Genomic DNA, 20,654 nt, shown 5'->3' on the forward strand with positions numbered 1-20,654 from the left:
TAAGAGGGAAAATAAAGTACTTGATAGACTTGCGTGACGGATTCAAAACCAGTCCTGACTAACCACTACAAGCTAATAAACAGAAATGCAGAACATCCAGAAATCACGAGAATTTTCCTTGAACTCCTAGTCTGGTTCTCTGAAATGGAGTGTGCATGCAACAGTCTTGTCAGAATAAAAAGGCCAACCTTGTGACCAGCTAAGACAGAGCTTAATGTTAGTGTTACCTGATTTTCCCCTACTTTTATGCACTACCACGCTCTGGGCTGTTGCAAATGATCACCTGGTCCTCTTGAATAGGCCTATAGGGCTCACACTGGAAACAGATCAAAGATGATTACACACTTTCAAGAGCCAGAACTGCTGAAGATTCAACATGGTACAACAATTCCCACTGAACTCCTCCGGACTGGGCTCAGAAGAACAATCCCTGGATCACCACATACATTAGATCACTGACGTTCAGATGAGGAACCAAAGCACACAGACCACATCCTAATGTCTGGACCCAATCTATAACTGTACTGTCTTCTGGCTGTGAATCTTCTGCCTTGCTCTTTAACACACCAAAGAGCAATCTGCATTTCTATTCTAATGAAGGCAGCCTCCACTGCTTTACCACATTCAGCATTCCACAGGTTCAATCTTTTCACAGAGAACGAGCTCAAAGCTTAATATATATTTCCGCAGTGAACTGTGACTGCAAATACAAAACACACTGAGGCTTGGTGGTGTTTCTTTTCCTCCCCGATCCTGCCTTGATAGGAGAATCTTTTCCTTGCTCTGCTTTCTAGAAAGACGTCTGCTACGTTTTGTTTTTCTTTGGGTAACAAGCAACAGCATTTCTGTCCAACGTAAATCTTTGGCAAGGCAGAAGACCTGCAGCCTCAATTACCAAGGAGGACAAGCAGTCTCCCAGGAGAAGCAGTTTTAATTCCTAGAGACTCTATTTTTAGTTATAGTACCAGAAGTCCCTGGAGCAACAATATCCTTTGACCTGTCATTTATGGCAGGGGAGGGAGCAGGGACAGAGTTGGTCTACAGGTCGGAGTGTCCAGCTACCACTATCCTACATTAGAAGAACTCATGCTGTACAGTGCAGGCAGACATCAGAGAACAGCTAAACTCCCTTCTCCTTCTCTTCCCAAAGACGGGAGGAAAGAGAGAGAGAAAAAGAGTGAACAGGATTGCTAATAGCCACAACAGACACCAACCGCTGAGATGAACCAGATTTCTGACAGGCATGCCAGCCTGAATCTATAAGAAAATTCATCTAAAGTTTCTTCAAACTAAGCTAAGGTTATTCTTTTTTCCCTTAGTAATATAATCATCAGCTCTACTGCACAGATAAAATTTGGGTAGATTGCAAGCAATTCTGTTGTTTTATGTGAGGAGGAGTAGAACTCATCTTTTACGGGCTTGCTGTCACAGAGAAGACTGACACTAAAGGAAGTATACATGATTGAATGTACGTAACAGAAGCAAAGCAATATGTTATTTTCAAATAGTTACTATTTAGGAGAGAACTGCCATTAGCATTTGAATACTGAGTCAAATCCTTTGCAAGGATTCTATCACAGCAAAGTGTAAAATCACTTTGATTTACAGTTCACTTCCTTTTCTGTATCTGAGAATTAAACATCTCCTACACAGACAGCCAATTACAAATTAAGTCCTCTATTTATGCCCTCTTCATCCACAACTTAAATGCAATTTTAAAATTCCTGCAATAGCCTGAAGAAAAGAAACAAAGTTATTAATAAAAATTGCACTTTAGGAGACAGCATGGTAGAAGGGAATTATAGAAGCAGAGTGATCTGAATCCTGAACAATGAAGGAAACATCACACAAGAGCCTCATTCTCCATGCAAGCAACTGACAACAAAAGCAGCTGGTACCTTCTTAATAATTCCACAAAACCTTTTTTTTTTCAATTGCCCCAAATCCTTAACCTTTACATACAATGAACCAACTTTACGTTATGAAATCATCAATTTTTGTCCTGTTCTCTTCAGTTTGACATTGCAATGCAGTTACTGGTATTCAAGGTGAAAGTGTACATATTGCCCGGGCTATGGCATTCCCATGCCGTTCTTGGCATTACTGTACCACGTTTGGGCAGCAAACAACCACCACTCAGCAAAGCAACATCTTACTAGCAATGCACAGCTGTAAGGAGGACCTGAGCATGGAGGCACACGACTGCTAAGAAGCCTTTCTTTCTATTCCAAGGGCTGGACTCACAAAGAGACAAACAACCCTACCCACCACCCACCGCCAATACTCTCACAAGTGACACAGTTTAAAAGCCCTTAATGAACAAGGAACAAAAGCTATTAATGACATATGGATCCTTTTCTACAGAGCTAGTTTATTAACAGTCCAAAAACACTAATGGCCAACAAATAAAGTTGCTTCCTAGTTCTGGAGATGCTGCAGTCTAAGCCTCCACAAAGCCAGTGCACAATCCTGCTTCCTGAGCATAATAGCAGGGATATGGTTACTACCACCAGAGACAGCCAAGATAGTCAACAGCCTGAAGAACTACTCAAACACGTACAAAAACATATCACCAGACAACTTCATAAAGGATTCTGATCTTAAATAGTTTTAAGCCATAGGACAAATGACACTTTTAACCAGTAAACTTTCTTAAAAAACAGAATAAGGCTCAATAAATAAATTATTACAGTATCACATATCAATAAAAACTAGAACTACACTTGTCCTGCCTAACATGCTGCTTCTAATCTTTGGAAGGTTCAACGTTACATGATCCACAACAAAACCTGCAAAGGCAAAATTAAAAAATACAACCCTATACATCACAGCCTTCCATCTCCATTTAATCTTTCAGCAGCCGTGCCAATATGTTTTACAGAAGTAAAACCCCTCGGCGCTGTCTACATGAGTATCTCTGCCCCAAAGAGCAGGAACACAGAACCACAAGCTCTGGTTGGGAAAGACCTCTGAGATTCCCTGAGTCCAGCCTCTGACCAAACACCACCACGTCAACCACTAGTGCCGCGTCCAGTCTCTCCTTAAACATCTCCAGGGACGGCGACTCCACCACTCCCCTGGGCAGGGAGGCCGTTCAGGCCAGAAAAAGAAAAAGGGGTGACAATAAGCCGGGGGGATCCTCCGGCATCCGCGGCCCGAGGCAGCGCGGCCGCTCCGCGCCGAGCTCCCCGGCCCGCCACGACACCTGTTCGGCGGCGGCCCCGCGCCCCGGCCCCGCTCACCGCCCAGCGCCGACGCCTGCAGCGTGGCCCCCGAGGTGCCGTCGATGACTTTGATGGCGCCGCGCGCGGTCACGGCCAGGATGGCGTTGAGCGCCGGGTGGTAGCACAGGCTGCAGAGCCCGTCGGCGTCGCAGCGCAGGCAGCCGTCCCGCAGCAGCAGCCACTCGCAGGAGCCCGGACCGGGACCGGGCCCCGCCGCCGCCGCCGCCGCGGAGCAGGAGGCCGCCGCAGCCATCTTCGCGGCCGCCGCCGCCGCCGCCCTCAGGACAAGAGGCCCGCGGAGAGCCGCTCACTGACAGTCCCTGGAGCCGCCGCCGCCAGTCACCATCCGGGTCCGGGGAGAGGGGGAAAGGGAGAGCGCCCGCGTGAGCGGGAAGTGACACAGCCGCGCCGGATGCGGAACCGAGCGGCCGCGGCCCGGCGGGGGGCGGGGGCGAGGGGCCGCTCCGCGAGGGGCGGGCCGGGGGCGGGGCTGCGCTGCGCGCGCATGCGCACCGCCCGCCGCGCCCGCCGCGGGCCCACGCAGCGCTGGCTCCGCGCCCGAGGCGAGCCCGGCCCGAGGCGATCCCGGCCCGCAGTGATCTCGGCCCCCGGCGATCCTGGCCCCCGCCGCTGCCGTGGCGTTTCTGCTTCGGACAAAACCTGGGTCGTAAGCGGGCGGGCGCGTTCGCCGCCCCCCGACTTGGGGAAAGCGGAGCGGGGATTTGCGTTTCCTACCCCGGCTCCGGCACCGGTTGTGGTTTTGACCCCGAGTGTGCGAGGGAGCCCCGGTGTCAGCCCTGGCCTCAGCGCTGGTGCGGAGTGACAAAGCCAAAGGGTGTCCCTGGCCCCGGGCCGGGAGCACGGAGCCATTGCACACACAACAGCATTCTGCTCTGAAGCAGTGCCCCAAAAAATAGTTAATAAAACATGTTGTATTTTGTTGAGATTTTCCCTTTTCGCCCACTAAAACACCAATTCCGTTTGCATCGCTCAGCTTACCTGTACATGTTACTTTATCTGCCACAGGCGTTATTTGATCTAAGTGACATGTTACACTCAAATATTTCACAAAGCTTTTAGGCTACTGATGGTCTTCAAGCTAATTTTCAAATACAACGTTTTCTACAGAGTATTTTTATTAGAAGGACCCAAATTCGCACAGGCTGCTCTAGTATGGAAATTTTTAAAGAAATACAGGGCATGAAGAAAAAATAAGGAAACCAAACCCACATGGGTATGGGTGCCACCCAGGCTAATCAAAATTGTCCTGAGATCAAAATGAGCAGCTTTTAAGCTTGCTGTATTACTTCAAGTAAAACATTAAACAGCTGTACGGATAATGGGGAAATTACAGCAGATCGCTCAAGCTGTATGTTGTCTCAACAACTGATTTCATCAACTTTTCAAGTAAGTGTAATTTTTCTGATAAACAGCAGAGTTATGTCTGATGGGTAGAAGAGGAAACAAGATGTACGTGTCTATCTGCTCTCTGGAGATCATTCAGAATGCATGTCTCACCAAGGTGTGATACCCATGTCACCACCCCAAAATGAGGTGCTGCATCTTAGAAAGGCAATTTTTTTGCTAGACAGACATGCTTGAAGTTTCCAGTTTTGACAGACTGAAGTAGTATGTTGATTATCACAAAAACTTATTTATAGCCTCAAAGCTACTGGTGCTATGTCCAGCATCAATATATGGATGGCATGCACAGGAACATGTGTCTTAATTCATCAATATTAATTATTCAGTATTAAGTCAGTAAATATAAATGAGCTTCATACATTCTGTAAACAAGTTTAATTCAAAATTTTTATAAAATACATCTTGTATTTACACACATACCTCATCTAAAAATAGGAGTTTGTTGAATGCAAAGTTATTACAAACTATCAGAATCATTTGAGAGCTGTCTGTATGTTTCTTGCACAACATATGCAAAAAGTGACCCTAGAGATATTAAGATTATAAGGTGCAAATCTGCAATTGGGTACAAAATATGTACTAGGTTAAGTGCATATCTACATTGCATATTACACATGTGCCAAATCTGTGGAAAGGAAGAGTTACAATTCCAACTATAAGTTTCACAGAACATAACTGGAAAGGGAGGTATTTGGAGGTTCAACAGACCATTCTTGCATCCTTTCAATATTCATAGTCAGTTCAGATGCACAGAACACCTCATGAACAACTGTGCAAAGAGGAACTGAGCTAAAAGCTGTCCAACAGCCTCGTAACCTAAATGTGTTCTTGCCCTTCACCTTTGTGGGGACAGAAGTTAAATTGTATTCACAGGGGCTGAGTGGAGTATTATAATAATAGTTGGATATTCCTGTTAAAAAAAATATGTACGTCAAGAAGAAGAGAGGTAAAACCAGATTATCATGCAAGATTCCAAAGCTAATATGCTTTTTTTAAAATACACTGCAACTTCTTTTTTTTTTTTTAGAATGTGGATGAATGCTCTCAAAACACTTGTTGCTAAGAAATTAGCTGCTGCTGGTATAAATTGAATTAGTACCACTTTGCATTAATTCCACCACAACTTATTCAGAAATCAAAAATCAGCTGAAAAGTCAATCACTCTACCAATTTTTCTGGTTTTATGTATTACAAACTCAATTATTAATACTACAATTTATGTCCAGCACTGACTTCAAGTGGTTCTGTTTAAAACCAACACAAGCATCACCCAGGAAAGCAGACTGAATACGCTAAAGGCTTGGAGCAGAGCTGGAATTTAATTATGTATTTTGCATTAGTAATGACTGGTAAAAATAAGTTACCAAGCTGGCTAGTTACACAGTCTAAAAAGCTGGAAAACTACATTTCTGATATGGAAATAGGTCCATCAGGGATCCAAGACAGCCCTTGCTATTACCTTGTCATGGCTGATTTTTATTTGTAGCATTAAAAAAAAAAAAAGGAGGGGGGGAGAAGGGAGAAGAATGGGAAATGCTTTTTTTCTGTTGCCAGAAGAAAAAACCCAAACCTTCAGAGCTATTTGTTGATACGAAATCCTGAAGATTGCAAATGCCTACATTAGCACCATACAAAGTGAACTTCAGTGGACTTCCCTTGTGAAGAAATATTACCATAAGGACCATTATATAAGCAACCAACACAGTACACAGGAAATATTTAACATGTCATCACATTATTACATAATCCTTGGAGAGTCAAAATTAGCAAGACTCTAACTGTTACTAAGGCTGTAACTCTGCCTTGTTTAGTGGAGGGAGAATCTGGCCTTCCAAACCTTTCTTATTTCTCTTTACAAGGGATTAACAGTATTGATGAAAAAAAAAAGAAAAAAAAGTATGCATGTTAAGTACCGTGCTGTTAAAAGCAAAACAGAGCAAGATGTTGTAAAACATAGTTAGGGAAGCAATATTTTTATTTTGTCATCATAAAATAACATTGTTTAAAGATCACATAAATTTGATAGATCATCTTTTTTCTCTCCAACATTAGGCCAGCACTAGAATTGAGAAAGGTGTTCACCCATTTCTCTGTAAATTTATACTTTTAAGTAAAATAATTTGATTCTCTAAATACGCACTTTAATTAATTATGTCACGCAGTAAATATCTTGCTCCTTTGGTCAGAGATAGTAAATGAAAACTTTGAATACTTGTATCTTCAATTTTTAAAAACCCAATATACATCCTTAACCAAGGAGTATTTACGGTACACACAAGCCATAGATACAAAATACACAGTATATACACGTTTTGAAAACAAATTGGAATTTATAAAAACTCAACAGCCAAATCACAGTAATTGAGGCACTAAATTAAAAGTAGTATCTTCTTGTCTTGATTATACAGACTATTCTGTGAACAATCAGGACTGTTTCATAAATATATATTATCTACAGAATCTGCTGTGCCAAAGAAAGCCAGCTGTGTTTAAGCTCAAAAGAAAAATTGCACTTTGAGATTGTTAACAGTTAACTTCTCATTTTAAATTCTTGAATATAGTAATCTGGTCCCAGTGCGTTTGGCACAGGTATTGAGTTGCAGTTTTGCTACGCTTTGTTATAAAACACAAGGTTCTTTTATTTTGTTCATTAAAATCTGAAGAGTCTTAAACAAACCTAGAACTTTGATACAAATCTATATAGCTACAATTGCTTCATTAAATAATATACACAAATATGCTCTTCCATCTTAAAACATCTCGACAACTGGATACAAAACATCACTTGTGTTATCTCCAGCCTTCTTAATCTTACACATCATCAGTCTGCAAGTGACTGAAATAATGGTTTCTGGCCACATCTTACACTAGATCACACCCCAGTATACAAGGACAGAAAATAAATGTATAATAAAAAGATTGGATAAATTAGAAGGGGTTTCTTGGTCTTGAATTCTTCTCCAACTAGTAATGATGCAGCACTGTATGCAGCCCAAAAGACTCCAAATAACTGAAAAAGAAGATGAACAGTCTTAGCTGACACCACAAGAAAGTCTCTCCATAGTAAAAATCACTCCTCTCAGTATAACACAGAGCTAGCCATAAGAAGCTGTACTTGTCACAGCTCAAGAAGTTTTAGCCATTTGGGGCTTGTAATGCATATTCATACTAGTGGTGCAAAGATAAGAATCTTGCAGAGATTCACTCTGAAATTAACATAAGGCTGTTAGTAGTAATCAAGTAACAGAGGTTTCACGAACATATATTCATTTTGAAGTTATGTATTAGTTAACTGGCAAGTTAATGATTTACATTCTGTCATTTATCAGTAATCACAGATTATCAAATCTTAAATACAGCAATTTTGCAACTTATCATACACTCTAGTTGTACTGCAATTACACTGTTTGCCAGCAAGCTGAAGGGACAGAATTAATAAAGTCAGCAGAACAAACTTCCAGAAAGTGCACAGCTTAGCTCATAACAGAATTTCATCAGTGAACCTTCCCAGGCTCAGCAGTAACTTCAAAGGCCACCTAAAAGGGTTTTAAGAAGTACTAGAAGCGTTCAAGAGCGTTCTGTCGTTCTGGGATCTTTTAGGGAACGCTGCTGGTTCCATCAAAGGTGTCCAGCAGCGGGTGGTACTAGGCAGGTTATTCTTTGTGCCTTCCATTCCCCATCTCTGAATCAGAATGCTCCCTACCTTCTCTGCAAAGGCTATGGAGGGTGGCTCTGCACCGCTACCACTATGGGGAGGTCTCAGAACAATGACTAACGTCATATTCATGCTGCAGGGACTAAAAATAATCTGGATGATGGGGGAAGGGAGAGAACAGCGTATTTTCAGATTCTTCATTCTGAGGTTTAATTATGCATTCTCTTCTCAAAATGAGAATCCCATCTTTTTTGTAATGCAACTATTAGAGCACAGCAAAATACTTAAATACAAGCCACTCTAGTAACAACAGGTGTTGTTATAGCAACAGCAGTGTATATCCCCAAGCACTCAAATGCAGCATTTAAAATCGCATTCACTTTCCACCATGCTAACCAAAAGGATCACAGAGCTCACGTTGTAGTTCTGAAATTCTTGACACATCATTACGTTTTCCTGAGCAGATTCCTCGAAGTGTTAAGAAAGTGACTTAAAAATATCTGAATTCTCAACAGATGATATGAACTTACTTTTATTAGGGTAGAAACAACTTCAAATGATCCAACCACCAAAAGTACAGGTGCTATGACAATGAGGGGAAGTAGGGAATATCCTATTACACCAAGAACTTGGCCATAAGCAACCTGAAATTTTCAAGCACATAAAAATAAGCTTTGCAGTACTCAATCTCTGTCACCAAATACAATTTGTTCTTACCACTATGAATAACGATTATAATGTGTTATACTCATGAAATTTCAGCTAAAGGAGGCTTGCTAGTACAAAAATTGGTTTTGTATGCTAAACTAAAATTAGAAATACGTTGTCTTTTTATTTTTCCCAAAACACTGTAAATTATTAGTTTCAAAGGAAGCATTTACATATAATAGCCACAAGCATAGAGCTGTAACAGACCTCTCAAGGACCAGATGTAGTCCTGAGCAAATACATCATTTTCTGCACTAACATACTCATACCCATGACACATAAATAAATACATAAAGCACATGAATGTTTTTGGCATCAGTGGAAGACTTAAAACTTGATCCCTCTAAGGCACAGAATTCTGATTTCCAGCTTCAATTTATTGCGATTATCTAGGACAGAGTTGTTCCAAGTACTTCCATAACTACTTTTAGATTCAGAAGGAAATGTCTGATTTTCGCCTACTATGGTCTGAAATGTTCCTGTGCACAGCTAGGCTTCTTGGATGTAACAGGAGAAGTAGTGGCATCTTGTAAGCATTTTCTTGTGGATGATGATCCCTCATGACAAGCTCTGCAAACCTGTATTTTTTCTCCAGTTTATACATCTGGTAATTTCTTATTTTGAGCCACAAACCAGATTGATTTAAGGGCATCTGGACTGTGCTGAAATGCAGAAACACCTTGCAATCACATTCAGAATAACTTTTTCCTTCAAAACAGCATTCTCACAAGAAGACTCTAGCAATTATGATTAAAAGGAAAATTTTAAAAATTTAAATTCAATAACATAGGACCTCTGCAACACCGGTGCATCATTAATGCAATATCCATAGTACAAATATAAAAATCAAGCACCACTGAATATTTAGTTCTTCACAACACAGTTCAATGCATTTTATGCTGCAGATCCATTTTAAGATGTTTTGCCCTCCTGACTGTTCCACTGCAGCTGTCTGTGGGCCTTGCTCTCAGTCATTTTTTGTTGTTTACACCTGAATTGCTTATTGAATCAATTTGTAAACAGCTCAAGCAACTATTCCAACCCTGCTGGTGCAAGCAGCTGGAGGGAGGGATGCCACAGCTCCAGCTGGCTTTGCAGTTGGAAAACATGCCCTGGCTTTCATACTTTATTGGGTTTGAACTGCATCAGGCCAGGGACAGAAACAAACACTGGCAGGTGCTTTACACACAAGGACATCTAACTGCTGTTAGCCCCCCCTTAAAAAAAAAAGTTTCCATTTAGTCCAGTGACCAAAAACTTGAAAGCATTTCTCCCTCAAGAATGGACTTCGGTTCTGGACCACAGGAAGCCTTTGGAATTTCTGGGATTCACAGCACAAATTTTCAGACTGTTTATCACTTCCAAGCACACCCTTCATTGCACCAAAGGACTAGCTGATGATCTCTGTATTTTAGACTTCATTTTGGACTGAAAACCTGAAATGTTGACTTTACACTTAGCAATTGCATCCATTCTTAGCTGACTACAAGATCCAAATCCAAGCACTATGAAAACCCAACTACTGCTGAAAAACATTGTCAAGAGACTTTACATTACCTCCATCTACATCCTTTACACATATGGTACTTACTTCTCCTCCAAGAACTCTGGCCAGTAAAAAAATTGTCAAGGATCCAAATATCCAAATAGTTATAATCCAAGAAACAACCTTGAAAGATAAAGAACAATTCATTTATATGAGTAATTGTGAAAAAGGAAAATCCATTTCCATGATCACTTGCACTGCAGTCAAGGATTTTATTATGCAAAAGTGAATTCTGAATTGTGACAAGAATAGTGTTTAGTATCACAGTGTAATTAGCAAATGAAGTTCCAAGGTTACATTTACAGAATCACATTAATGGTAAATTTGGTGTACATAGAATGCACATGCAATGTATTCTGTAAGTATTGTAACAGGAATAGGAAGTTGAGTTAAAGCTACCCTGAATGTCTTCATATCCCACCTATTACAAAATATGGGTTCAGACAGTTTTTAAAAGTCAGTCCAAACAATATAAGCAGATGGAATTCTCCTTCTTTCACTTATAAAGACGTCAGTTTATCCTTTACTCAAACTGAGAATGCTCAGAAGACACAGGACTTTAATTCTCAGTGGAACTTGATGATGATGACAACTTAATATAGAGCCTTAAATTCCCAGGACCAGGTGTGTCATTATTTTTTCTTGCTTCTTTCATAGTTCTGCTCTTAAACTACAGAAGAAATCCTAAAATCATTCTCTGGCTTAAAAGAATCTTCAAGCTGGTTTTGGTGTTGAGACAACTGAGAGGACTGGAAGTAAAGCTCTCCTTTCTGAAAAGCCTTTTCAGAAGGAAACAACAGTGCAAGTCCAGTCTCTGTATTTCCAAACATACAACGACTGAACTTAAAATATTAAGTCAGTATTCAGTTCAGTACATTGCCTAATTAAAAGTTCCATATTTCCTATATGAAATAGGAAAAAACCTGACAAAAATCACAGCAGCACTAAAAAAATGTAGTGGCCTTATGTTATTTGTGAAAATAGCTCATAGCCTCCTTGTACTTCCTGTTTTCCTCCGCTGACTAGAAGAAGAGGACCAGATTGGAGTCTTAGAGCAGAAATGCTCATCTCTCTCCAGTTTAGAGCCCACCTTTGTGTTTGTCTAGTCCAGCTGCTGTCAGTCCCCTGTTGGTGGCTGCCAGCTTTCCCTCCTCATACATACACAGCACTGTGGCATCCCTATGGCAAACCCAGTGCTCTAAGAAACACTGGCCCCAGTGTTCCTGTACAGGAGGTACAAACTGCAGGGGGGGTTCATCTGTCACGGGGTCAAGGAATGGCCCTTGCTTTGTCAAGGAGACAGCTGAGCAGTCCAAAAGACTTGAACAATAAAGAGGCTTAGTCTACTCACTTCAAGCCTGATAGAGACAAGACACTGAGGTGAATTCTCAGTCAGCGTTTGGTACACCATATGGAAGCCAGAGGTCTCAGAGGGAATGATTTTATCCCACCATTCACAAGAATCCTTGCATAAGCACATTCTGCTGGTTTACATAGGGCTTACTGCCATACTTGGTCACATTTAAAACAACTGTAACCACACATTTAGTCATAAAGATTTCCAGTGCAGCAGCACCTAAGCTTACATTCAAATTGTTGCTATAAATGATAATGATTCTTTATTTTAATCAGGACACAAAAAAGCTAACAGTGTTTATGGAAGTCAGTTAATATGAACAATGCCTCTGAGTAGCTCCTCACCCCGGAGTTCAAAAGGAATTATGGAAAAAGTCTATTGACCAGAGGAAAGTTATTTGATTGTAACTGAGCAGGGAGGACAAAATAGCAAACGTCACTAAGAGGATTAAATATACCAGATAACAGCAGTCATATAGTGTGAATTAAATAAGCAGCTTTATTTGTCAGGAAATTAGAATTCGTGGCATCCAAACAAATGCTTTTGCTCACATTTTTTAGTAATAAAAAAGCAAGTTAACAAAAGGTCACAATTAAAATGGAAAGATTCACTAATGTGACTATAAACCCATTAGTATCAATCTGGTTCCTCTAGAAACCACATCTTTCCTTTGTTTTACTGTATAAAAACAAACCTGACATTTCATCATGATTAACCTACCCGTGGGCTATTTAATACATTCCTAACTGCTGTCTTTCTACATATTAACTTGAGAAACAGCACTTGAAATGCCCCACATTAGTATGTGAAAAAAAGTCTTTCTACCTACGTAAGAATGCAAATTGCTTAGCAATCACATCCCCAAATTTAGTTCAGATTTCATTTTAGGAAGAAGATTTATACCTACCTTAAATTGTCCATATAATGAAATCATTGAGAAGAAGAGGACAACTGCCAGAGGACCCCAAAAGTCCGGATTGTCTCTCACTACCTGCCTATTGAACCCAAGAGATGGCATAGGCATCAACACACATCGAATTTTGTAGTAAATATCCTTCAGATCAATGTCGAGTTCTTCCCTGGAATTGTAAAGCAAGAGACCATTACTACACACCACAGTAATGAAACAGAGCTAAAAAAGTAAGTAGAGGAGCAAACAGTAGGTTTACAGAACAAGTCTCCTGTCGGCCACAAGGCTTTGTGAAGCCATGACTAGCAAAGGAACAGTCTGTCCACAGCAAACCAAGACCTGTTACAAACTCTCTGCCAGCACATACAAATTGGCCAGAAGACTCTTCTGCCCAGGACTCTTGGCTGGTACACGCTGCTCTAGCTGTACCAGACTAATGGAGAAGGAATCAGACTTCCCAAGTAATGGGCAATTCCACTTCTTTATGTACAGAACCTCAGTCATGACTGAGGAGCTCTGAAGAGTTGCAAGAGACATCCAGCAGATATACTGCTCTACATTTAAGAATACGGTGAACAAAAATGTAGAATTATATGCTAAGTTCATTTATGCAGGTTTTGATTTTTTGGCCTTTTCTTCACAAAAGCTGAACGGAGAAATAAATGCAAAGATGTGACTCACCACAACTTCTGTTTAAAAAAAAAATCAAATACTGCTAATTCAGTCCCTCAAGGCAATTTTTGGATTACTATTACTAAAGCTACTTCAAAAGTGGTATTACTAATTGGTGACTAAGAAACAAAAATTGTCCTTTAACCATCCCTGAATCTAAGGAATAGACTGGAAGCATCTATTTGCCACCATTTATCTAAAAAGGATGCAGCAGACCTACACTTAACTCTGAAGACTGTAACACAAATATCTGCTGCATAGAAATAATTCCTTCTCATTGTCTAGATCTCCTGATAGTTTCTCATGTGAATAAATTGTCTTTTGCACAAAGCTGACAGCTACTTCACCTGAAAGTGATGGTAGCTGTATCAGGAAACAAGTGTCTGGGGTAAGGGTGCCCAATGAGAAAGTAAAAAATAATCTCACTTTATTGAACAAAATATTTGCACACCAGCACTCCATTGGTGAACTTCCCTTAGCAGGCTGCTGTTCTTTCAATCCTTAATAGGATTCAGATTGTGAGAATTCATTATGACATTATGATTCATTATGTTTCTGGGAATAATCAAAACAACAAAATTACACAAAAGTCAGAATTCCTACGTTGTCACCTCATTACAACAGTGTGTTTCCTAATTAAAAGTTAGACGTTCACAAAACAGACTTATTCACACAAGGAGCTACTTCTGCACACTTTAATTTAAACCAATTCTCAAGTAGCACTGTCATTATTAAACTCTCCAGGCATCTGTTGTCTTCCACCACTCTCATCTGAGTTCTCCAGAGTACTCTGTCTCACTCCAATTTTTTAAAGCATCATTATGTTTAATTCAGAGGAAAACACTGAGACACTAAGAACAAAGTTGCTTAGGCGCAGAACAAGGACCAGCCTGCCTGATTCCTAGTGTAGTAACCTTAAGATACAACCTTCATTCAGCCTGCAACGTTTCTGAGAACAGAACAATGGATGCAAGGCTTTCAGTTTTAAGGACATTATTGCCTTTCAGCACTAGCACCCTTTAAATCCAGCCTTATAGTAAAAACCAGCCTCAAAGATAAAGTTTGTGCTACCTTGGTTCTAACATCCCTACTGTAATAACCATGATTCACAACACTTTTGCTTCAGAATAACTGACAGAATTGACTGAGATTTACTTAACAGGGATCTTCCCACAGGATTGTCTTAGCCTTTGATTTTTTCACAATACCAAGAAACATGAATGCAAAAGATATAAAGAATACAGTCTCATTTTTTTAAAAAACATTTTAAGATCAACAGTTAAAAGTAGAAAAGGCATATCAGCTTTATATTCCTGGAGATTAAAATCCATAATGAGAAACAATGCTTCCATTCTTGCACCAGAAAACACTCACTGGTCAAGTAATTTGTCAAACAGAATTCTAGTCACAGCACAAGGCTGTGGGACAATGAGAGACTACAAATGATTTGTTTTCCCTACACAGCTAATAAAGGTAGATACCCAAAAATAATCACAACATACAGGAGTGGCTTGTTATCTTCTGGGTCATCATCTTCCACTTCCAGAAGCCAGCCATAGCCTCTCTGTCTTAGGAATGTAGTTGCAGTAGATTCTTTGATGAATTCTCCTCCAAGATTTAGCTTAACATCTGGAGTTGTTATGGAACCACTAAGATCTAAAGAAAAAGGGAGAAAAATACAGAACTTTTTATGTCTTGCAAAAAGCCATTTGATTTTAAAAGTACTGGAAGATAAACAACAAACATATGAAGCTATATGTGTTGGTCATCATCATAAAACACTCAAAGCTACAAAATAAAATTATACTTCCACAGATACATAATTTGAAAGTGTACCTGTGGTTTTATTGCAATAGTAACAATGTTGGGTTAGGTCTCAAATACCAGATTTTAGCTTTTAGATGAGACTCTAGTTTAATGACACGGTGTTGTGGTACAACAGAAAGGCTTCCATTTGTGCTTTGCCATTAAGTGTTTAAAGGCACAAAAGGAGGACACTAATGAGAGTCTCATCATACTACAAATGTGGACTATTTATAACTTTTTTCTGATCATACTCTACCTCTTGTGGCACCCATTTTTTATAGTGGCATTGTTTCAGAAAAAAACACTCTCTGCTTTTATGTCAAATTTTTCATAAAAGGAAAACATTTGAAGATGTTTTAATTTGCAACCTGCCTTTAACGCAGCTGAAAATGTTAGAGAAAGAATGCTATCAGAAATCCTTAGGCTCCAGACAAGATGAAGTAATACAAGTTCTCTTTGATGTAGTGTGATCTTTCTCTACCACAGTACTAAGCAAAACCAAGAACACTTTACCTATGTTCTGGTTGGTTTTGGCAAAATTGCCAAGAAATAATTTTTTTTTGCTCATTTTATTCATTTATATAGAGATGGAAAATTAAAAGTAGCATGGGAAAATAAATTAAGCAACTAGATGAAAGAAAAAGATACATAACAAGGGAATAACTATTCCTTTAGGAAATAATGGATTTCCATTATCTGCTAAGAAGGAAAAATCCAAACAGAAATGTGTAAATATTTTGTACAAACTTACTATAAATATATTGATAAAGACAATATTTTTTTGCCTCTTCATTGTTGTGTGTTTTTCACAATAAAGTTCCTAAGCACAAATTTGCCAAAACACCTAACTATAGCAAGTGCTTCTGAAACACTCACAAAGGCACGTCAGGCCATATTTGTAGATTACATTTGCAACATCCTCTCTAGAAATATTACAGTCTTACAGAAACAAAATCTGTACAGTGATAGAATCTCAGTGTCTTCAGCCAACATGTTTTACATGTTCATTGATCACTCAGCATTGTAATTAATTCAACAGAATTCTCCTCCCCAGACCAGCTTGCTAGGCCACTCAGATTCAAGCTTCTCCATAAATGCTTTTCAACTATTTCATAATCGTAAGAGTTAATGATCCATTTCCTTGATTCTTGAACACCATCTGCACAAGACCCTTGTAAAGATCACTGTAACTTAAAGCAGGAATTTTGCTTTGCGCTTCCGAGTCCCAGCACCTACGTACAGTTCTCACCAGACTCAAGCAAAGCCTTCCTCTGCTGTCTACAGAGGGGGGAAAAAAGAAAAATCTTAATGCCTGGGCATCAAGCTGAAGCCTCAGAAGTATTCTCTTGACTCTGGACTCTTATGTCATTAAGAAATATTTATTTCTGCAACAACATCACACCTTTTTGCAAGGGGAGGTTCTTGCTACTCGGTGCATAAATGCAGCTGTCAAAAGAAGCAAACACAGCAGTCCAACCAGCCGTGTATTTCTCCTTTCTCAGGGACTAACAATCCATCCTGAGGCACGGAAACTCCTGCACAGGTCATATTTACCAAGACTCCTTTTAGCAGTCGATGAATACCTGCAACCACACTTTTGAACTATAAAATCCATTAACATGATTTAACATGATTCCCTTAGGTCTGTTTTGCAAGACCTAGGGGAAAAAGGATTGGTCACCTCCTCTTCTGCAGGCTGCTTTGAATGAGATTTTTAACTGTGGGGAACTGGGCACTGGAAAATCTGCCAAGAACTGATGGCTCCTAGAGAGAGTCTGGGGCCTTCACTGCTTCTGTCTCAGGCTGAACATTGCAGAAACAAAACCAAGGTCTCTCAGATGCCTCATTTCAACAAAGCATTGTAGAACACCAGCTTTCAAAACAGTCCTGACTCTTAATTTTGAAAAAACAGTACAAGAGACAAAACAATAAACAGTTTGCTCTTTCTACTATGTCTGGTGACCTAATTGTGAACATCTCTTCAGCTTTCTTCCATACAGTCCCTACGTCCCACAGAAATAAGATGGGGAAAGAGAACAGCTAATTTTTATTTTTTCATATGGATCGAGATTTGGGAAACATGTAAAAATTAGAGTGCAATGCATAGTATTTTGATTTTAAAATATCAATATGTTTGATTTTGCTAGTGTTTTTCTTTGCTAAGGTAGGTCTATCCAGCACTTTGAGGACAGGACTACACTTGAACAGGCAGGAGATCACAGCTTGCTTGTGTTCATAAAAAACACAGCGCCAAATGTGATTCAACACAATCTACCAGAAAGGTGGCTGTACTTTACTAGATTGGGTTCAGCATTGCCCAACAAATACTTCCAGGGAAGAAGAAGAGAGCTTCTGCTCAGAGGTACATGGATCCTTTTTCAGGCCAGGGTGGAGAACAAAAAACAAAACAAAGGTAAACTAACCAGCAAAAAAACCCCAGCAACAAAAAGCCCCAGAGCCATGACTGTACGGTTGACTTGTATTTCTTCTCAGAAGGACTGTGAAGTGCACTAAAGAACAGGTATTCTACAGTAATTTCTCCACTTCAGCAATTCCTTTCGAGGGTGGGACACGTGAGTAAGGATTTATACGATTCCCTGTCACTTTCATAAGAGTGACATGAAGGTAGAATCCTTGGTATTTAAATGGGGAGAGACCAAAAAACCATTCTCCAACAAAGTAAGTTTGCACGATGTTGACTCCTGTATGTCCAGTTTTGAAGTCTGAAGGCACATCTTCACGGCCTGCTGGTACAGCACTGCCATTAGTGCAGCACTTTGGCAGCACACCACACTTCACCCCCTAAATTACATACACGGTTTCTTTTTCTCCTTCATCACCGTGCTGCAGTGAGACACGGCGCAGACACTCTGGCACAACATTACTGCAAACGTGAACATACGACACAATCTTCGGTAAGACAACGCAGCGGGCTCCCAGCAGCACGGGAGCCAGAGGAGCGGCAGTGACAGCGGTGCCGGCTGTGTCAGCAGCCGGGACAGGCTCGGCCCCGGCTTTCACAGCAGCCGGGACAGGCTCGGCTCCGGCTTTCACAGCAGCCGGGACAGGCTCGGCCCCGGCTTTCACAGCAGCCGGGACAGGCTCGGCCCCGGTTTTCACAGCAGCCGGGACAGGCTCGGCCCCGGCTTTCAGAGCAGCCGGGAAGCGGCGCGGCACGGCCGCCTCTGCCACGCTGGTGCTGCTCCCGTGGCGCACCCGCGGCAGCGGCCCCAGGCCAGCGGCCACCGCGGCCACCCCGCTCTGCCCCCAGCCACGACAACCAACCGCGGGGGCGGCGGAAAGAGGGCAAGGAAGGCCCCTCCTGCCTCTGCGGCCCGGGAACAGCCCGTTCCCCCGGGGCCCGGCCGAGCCTTGCCTCGGGACAGCGAGCGCGGCCCTGCCCGCGGCCCCGCGCTCACCTTCGGCGTCCGCCGAGGAGACGAAGGTGAAGTCCCCGCTGCTGGGCGCGTAGAGCGGCGGCTGCTGAGCGCCCGGGGGCTGCATCTCCCCGCCCTCCGCGGGGGCTGCGGGCCCGGCGAGAGGCGAGCGGGTACCGGGGCCTGGGCCCTCCCGGGTCCCTCCTGCGGCGGCGGCGGCGGCACCGAGCCCAGGGCGCAGCCGCCTCACGGGGCGACAACAAGCGGCGCCGCCCCTGCCATTGGCTGCTCGCACGGCGCGCCCGCACTGGCGGCCGGTGCTGCAGCGCTGACTGGATCCCGGCGCTGTCCCGGCAGTGAGGTCACTTCCACTGCGCTGCACAGCTCCTCCTGATGGGACAAACCAACTTCCTTCCTTCCTTCCTTCCTTCCTTCCTTCCTCCCTTCCTTCCTTCCTCCCTTCCTCCCTTCCTTCCTTCCTTCCTTCCTTCCTTCCTTCCTTCCTTCCTTCCTTCCTCCCTCCCTCCCTCCCTCCCTCCCTCCCTCCCTTCCTCCCTCCCTCCCTCCCTCCCTCCCTTCCTCCCTCCCTCCCTTCCTCCCTCCCTTCCTCCCTCCCTTCCCTTCCCTCATGATCTAGTGGCTAATAATAATGATGTGAGGCATATTTTTGACTGACGTGCAGAGACCTATGTAGCACTAAAAAAGTTGTAAAATAATGCAGTTGTGATGTTGTTGCCAATCCCTATTATAACAAGAAGACAAACACTGGCTCTGGTAGTAGTCAATGCTTTGAAAAATCAGAAAGTGGGATCTCACTTTTGCTGTGTTCAGTGACTTAACAGAAAAGCTCCCAGATAGCTCCACTTAGGCTTAGTGGGTAAATCCATCCCTTTGCTCCCTACTGAATACAAACATTTATTTTGGGAGGACACATTTTTTCCTGACATCTTCAGGAAACAGCTGTAATGTACCATTCGTTCTACATATATTTAATTCTATTTCATACATAGATCTCTTTAAGTGACATGGTTTCTTACAATGGGATATAAATGTATTATAAACTGGGAAAGTTACAGGTCCAAAACTAACATTAGAGCAGTGGTTTGATTTGTAGAAGGAACCTTCTTTTTCATATATATCCCATTAAAGGCAAACACTGAAGGTCCATCTCAAAAAAAAAAAAAAATTAACAAGTATAACAAGTAAAATCTAATCTGTTTTTTATGGAGAGAACATAACTGGAAGTTCCTACTTTGCCATATCCAAGGATCACTCAAATTTGCATATATCTCAAATATGATTTCGATTCAGGTTCTCTGTGGACATTTTACAGCAATTATCACTTTCCTTGCAGCAGCAGCAGGAAAAAAATCACCTATAATTGCATATAACCTATTTTTAAATCAAAAATTGTCTTGATAATACAAAATGCCCCTACAGATACTTGTATAATCAGATTTTCCCTTTTGAAAGGTGAGAAGCCAAGACGTCTGTTAAGAACTTCTCAATTTTTTTAGCTGTTATGTGGAACTTCTCTGTTACAAGACCTTTGCAATAGGCTTCTTTCAGTTTCTGTTATCTCTTCCTCTTTCCTCCGTTACAGCCAGCCTGTCAGAGTTCAAAGAGCCTTTGGATGACAATTTTTGTCATATAGTTTACTTCTAGGTAATCCTGCAAGGAGGTGAGAGTTGAACCTGTTCATCCTTATGGATCCCTTCCAATCTGAGACATTCCATGATTCTATTGTTACGTTTAACTACATTGCTATGAGTGTATTGTTCCCTGTTGTTTTTGGGATGTCTTGGATGCTTCTGGAAATTGCCCTCCAGAGGATGCCAGAGAGCTCTGTTATTGGACAAATTTCAAATAATGATATCATAGAATTATAGACCCATTTAAGCTGGAAAAGACACTTCAGATCAAAACTAACCATTATCTTAACACTACTAAGTCCACCATTAACCATGTGCCCAT

The 20,654-nt window shown here is 41.6% G+C and overlaps 2 protein-coding genes across 3 annotated transcripts in view; both read right to left on the reverse strand.

Annotated features, from left to right (window-relative positions):
- The window catches only part of BIRC6 (baculoviral IAP repeat containing 6), a 173,386-nt gene extending 169,786 nt beyond the window's left edge, over positions 1-3,600 (reverse strand). Inside the window, exon 1 of one of the 2 annotated variants that reach the window (XM_063390687.1) lies at positions 3,243-3,600. In XM_063390687.1, the coding sequence (XP_063246757.1) occupies positions 3,243-3,477 (235 nt within the window). In that variant the 5' untranslated portion in view covers positions 3,478-3,600. The remainder of the gene's footprint in view (positions 1-3,242) is intronic. The other variant, XM_063390688.1, reaches the window with a different exon arrangement.
- A 3,006-nt stretch (positions 3,601-6,606) lies between these two features.
- Positions 6,607-19,113, reverse strand: YIPF4 (Yip1 domain family member 4). The gene is made up of 6 exons (XM_063390689.1): positions 18,723-19,113; positions 15,000-15,153; positions 12,823-12,994; positions 10,604-10,681; positions 8,835-8,948; positions 6,607-7,659 (listed from the first exon to the last, which is right to left on the reverse strand). Exons 1-6 carry the CDS (start codon positions 18,805-18,807, stop codon positions 7,522-7,524), a joined length of 741 nt encoding a protein of 246 aa, XP_063246759.1. The 5' UTR covers positions 18,808-19,113; the 3' UTR covers positions 6,607-7,521.
- Between the last annotated feature and the right edge of the window lie 1,541 nt (positions 19,114-20,654).

The sequence above is a fragment of the Prinia subflava genome, chromosome 2, assembly GCF_021018805.1.
Source record: "Prinia subflava isolate CZ2003 ecotype Zambia chromosome 2, Cam_Psub_1.2, whole genome shotgun sequence".
Classification (NCBI taxonomy): domain Eukaryota; kingdom Metazoa; phylum Chordata; class Aves; order Passeriformes; family Cisticolidae; genus Prinia; species Prinia subflava.

Excerpts from the sequence above, each read along its gene's own strand:
- YIPF4 (XM_063390689.1), bottom strand. The coding sequence starts at position 18,807 with ATGCAGCCCCCGGGCGCTCAGCAGCCGCCGCTCTACGCGCCCAGCAGC. Across the intron at positions 15,154-18,722 it reads CTCCTCGGCGGACGCCGAAG|ATCTTAGTGGTTCCATAACA; the intron begins GTGAGCGCGGGG and ends CTTTTTCTTTAG. Across the intron at positions 12,995-14,999 it reads GAAGATAACAAGCCACTCCT|GGAAGAACTCGACATTGATC; the intron begins GTATGTTGTGAT and ends TTACAATTCCAG.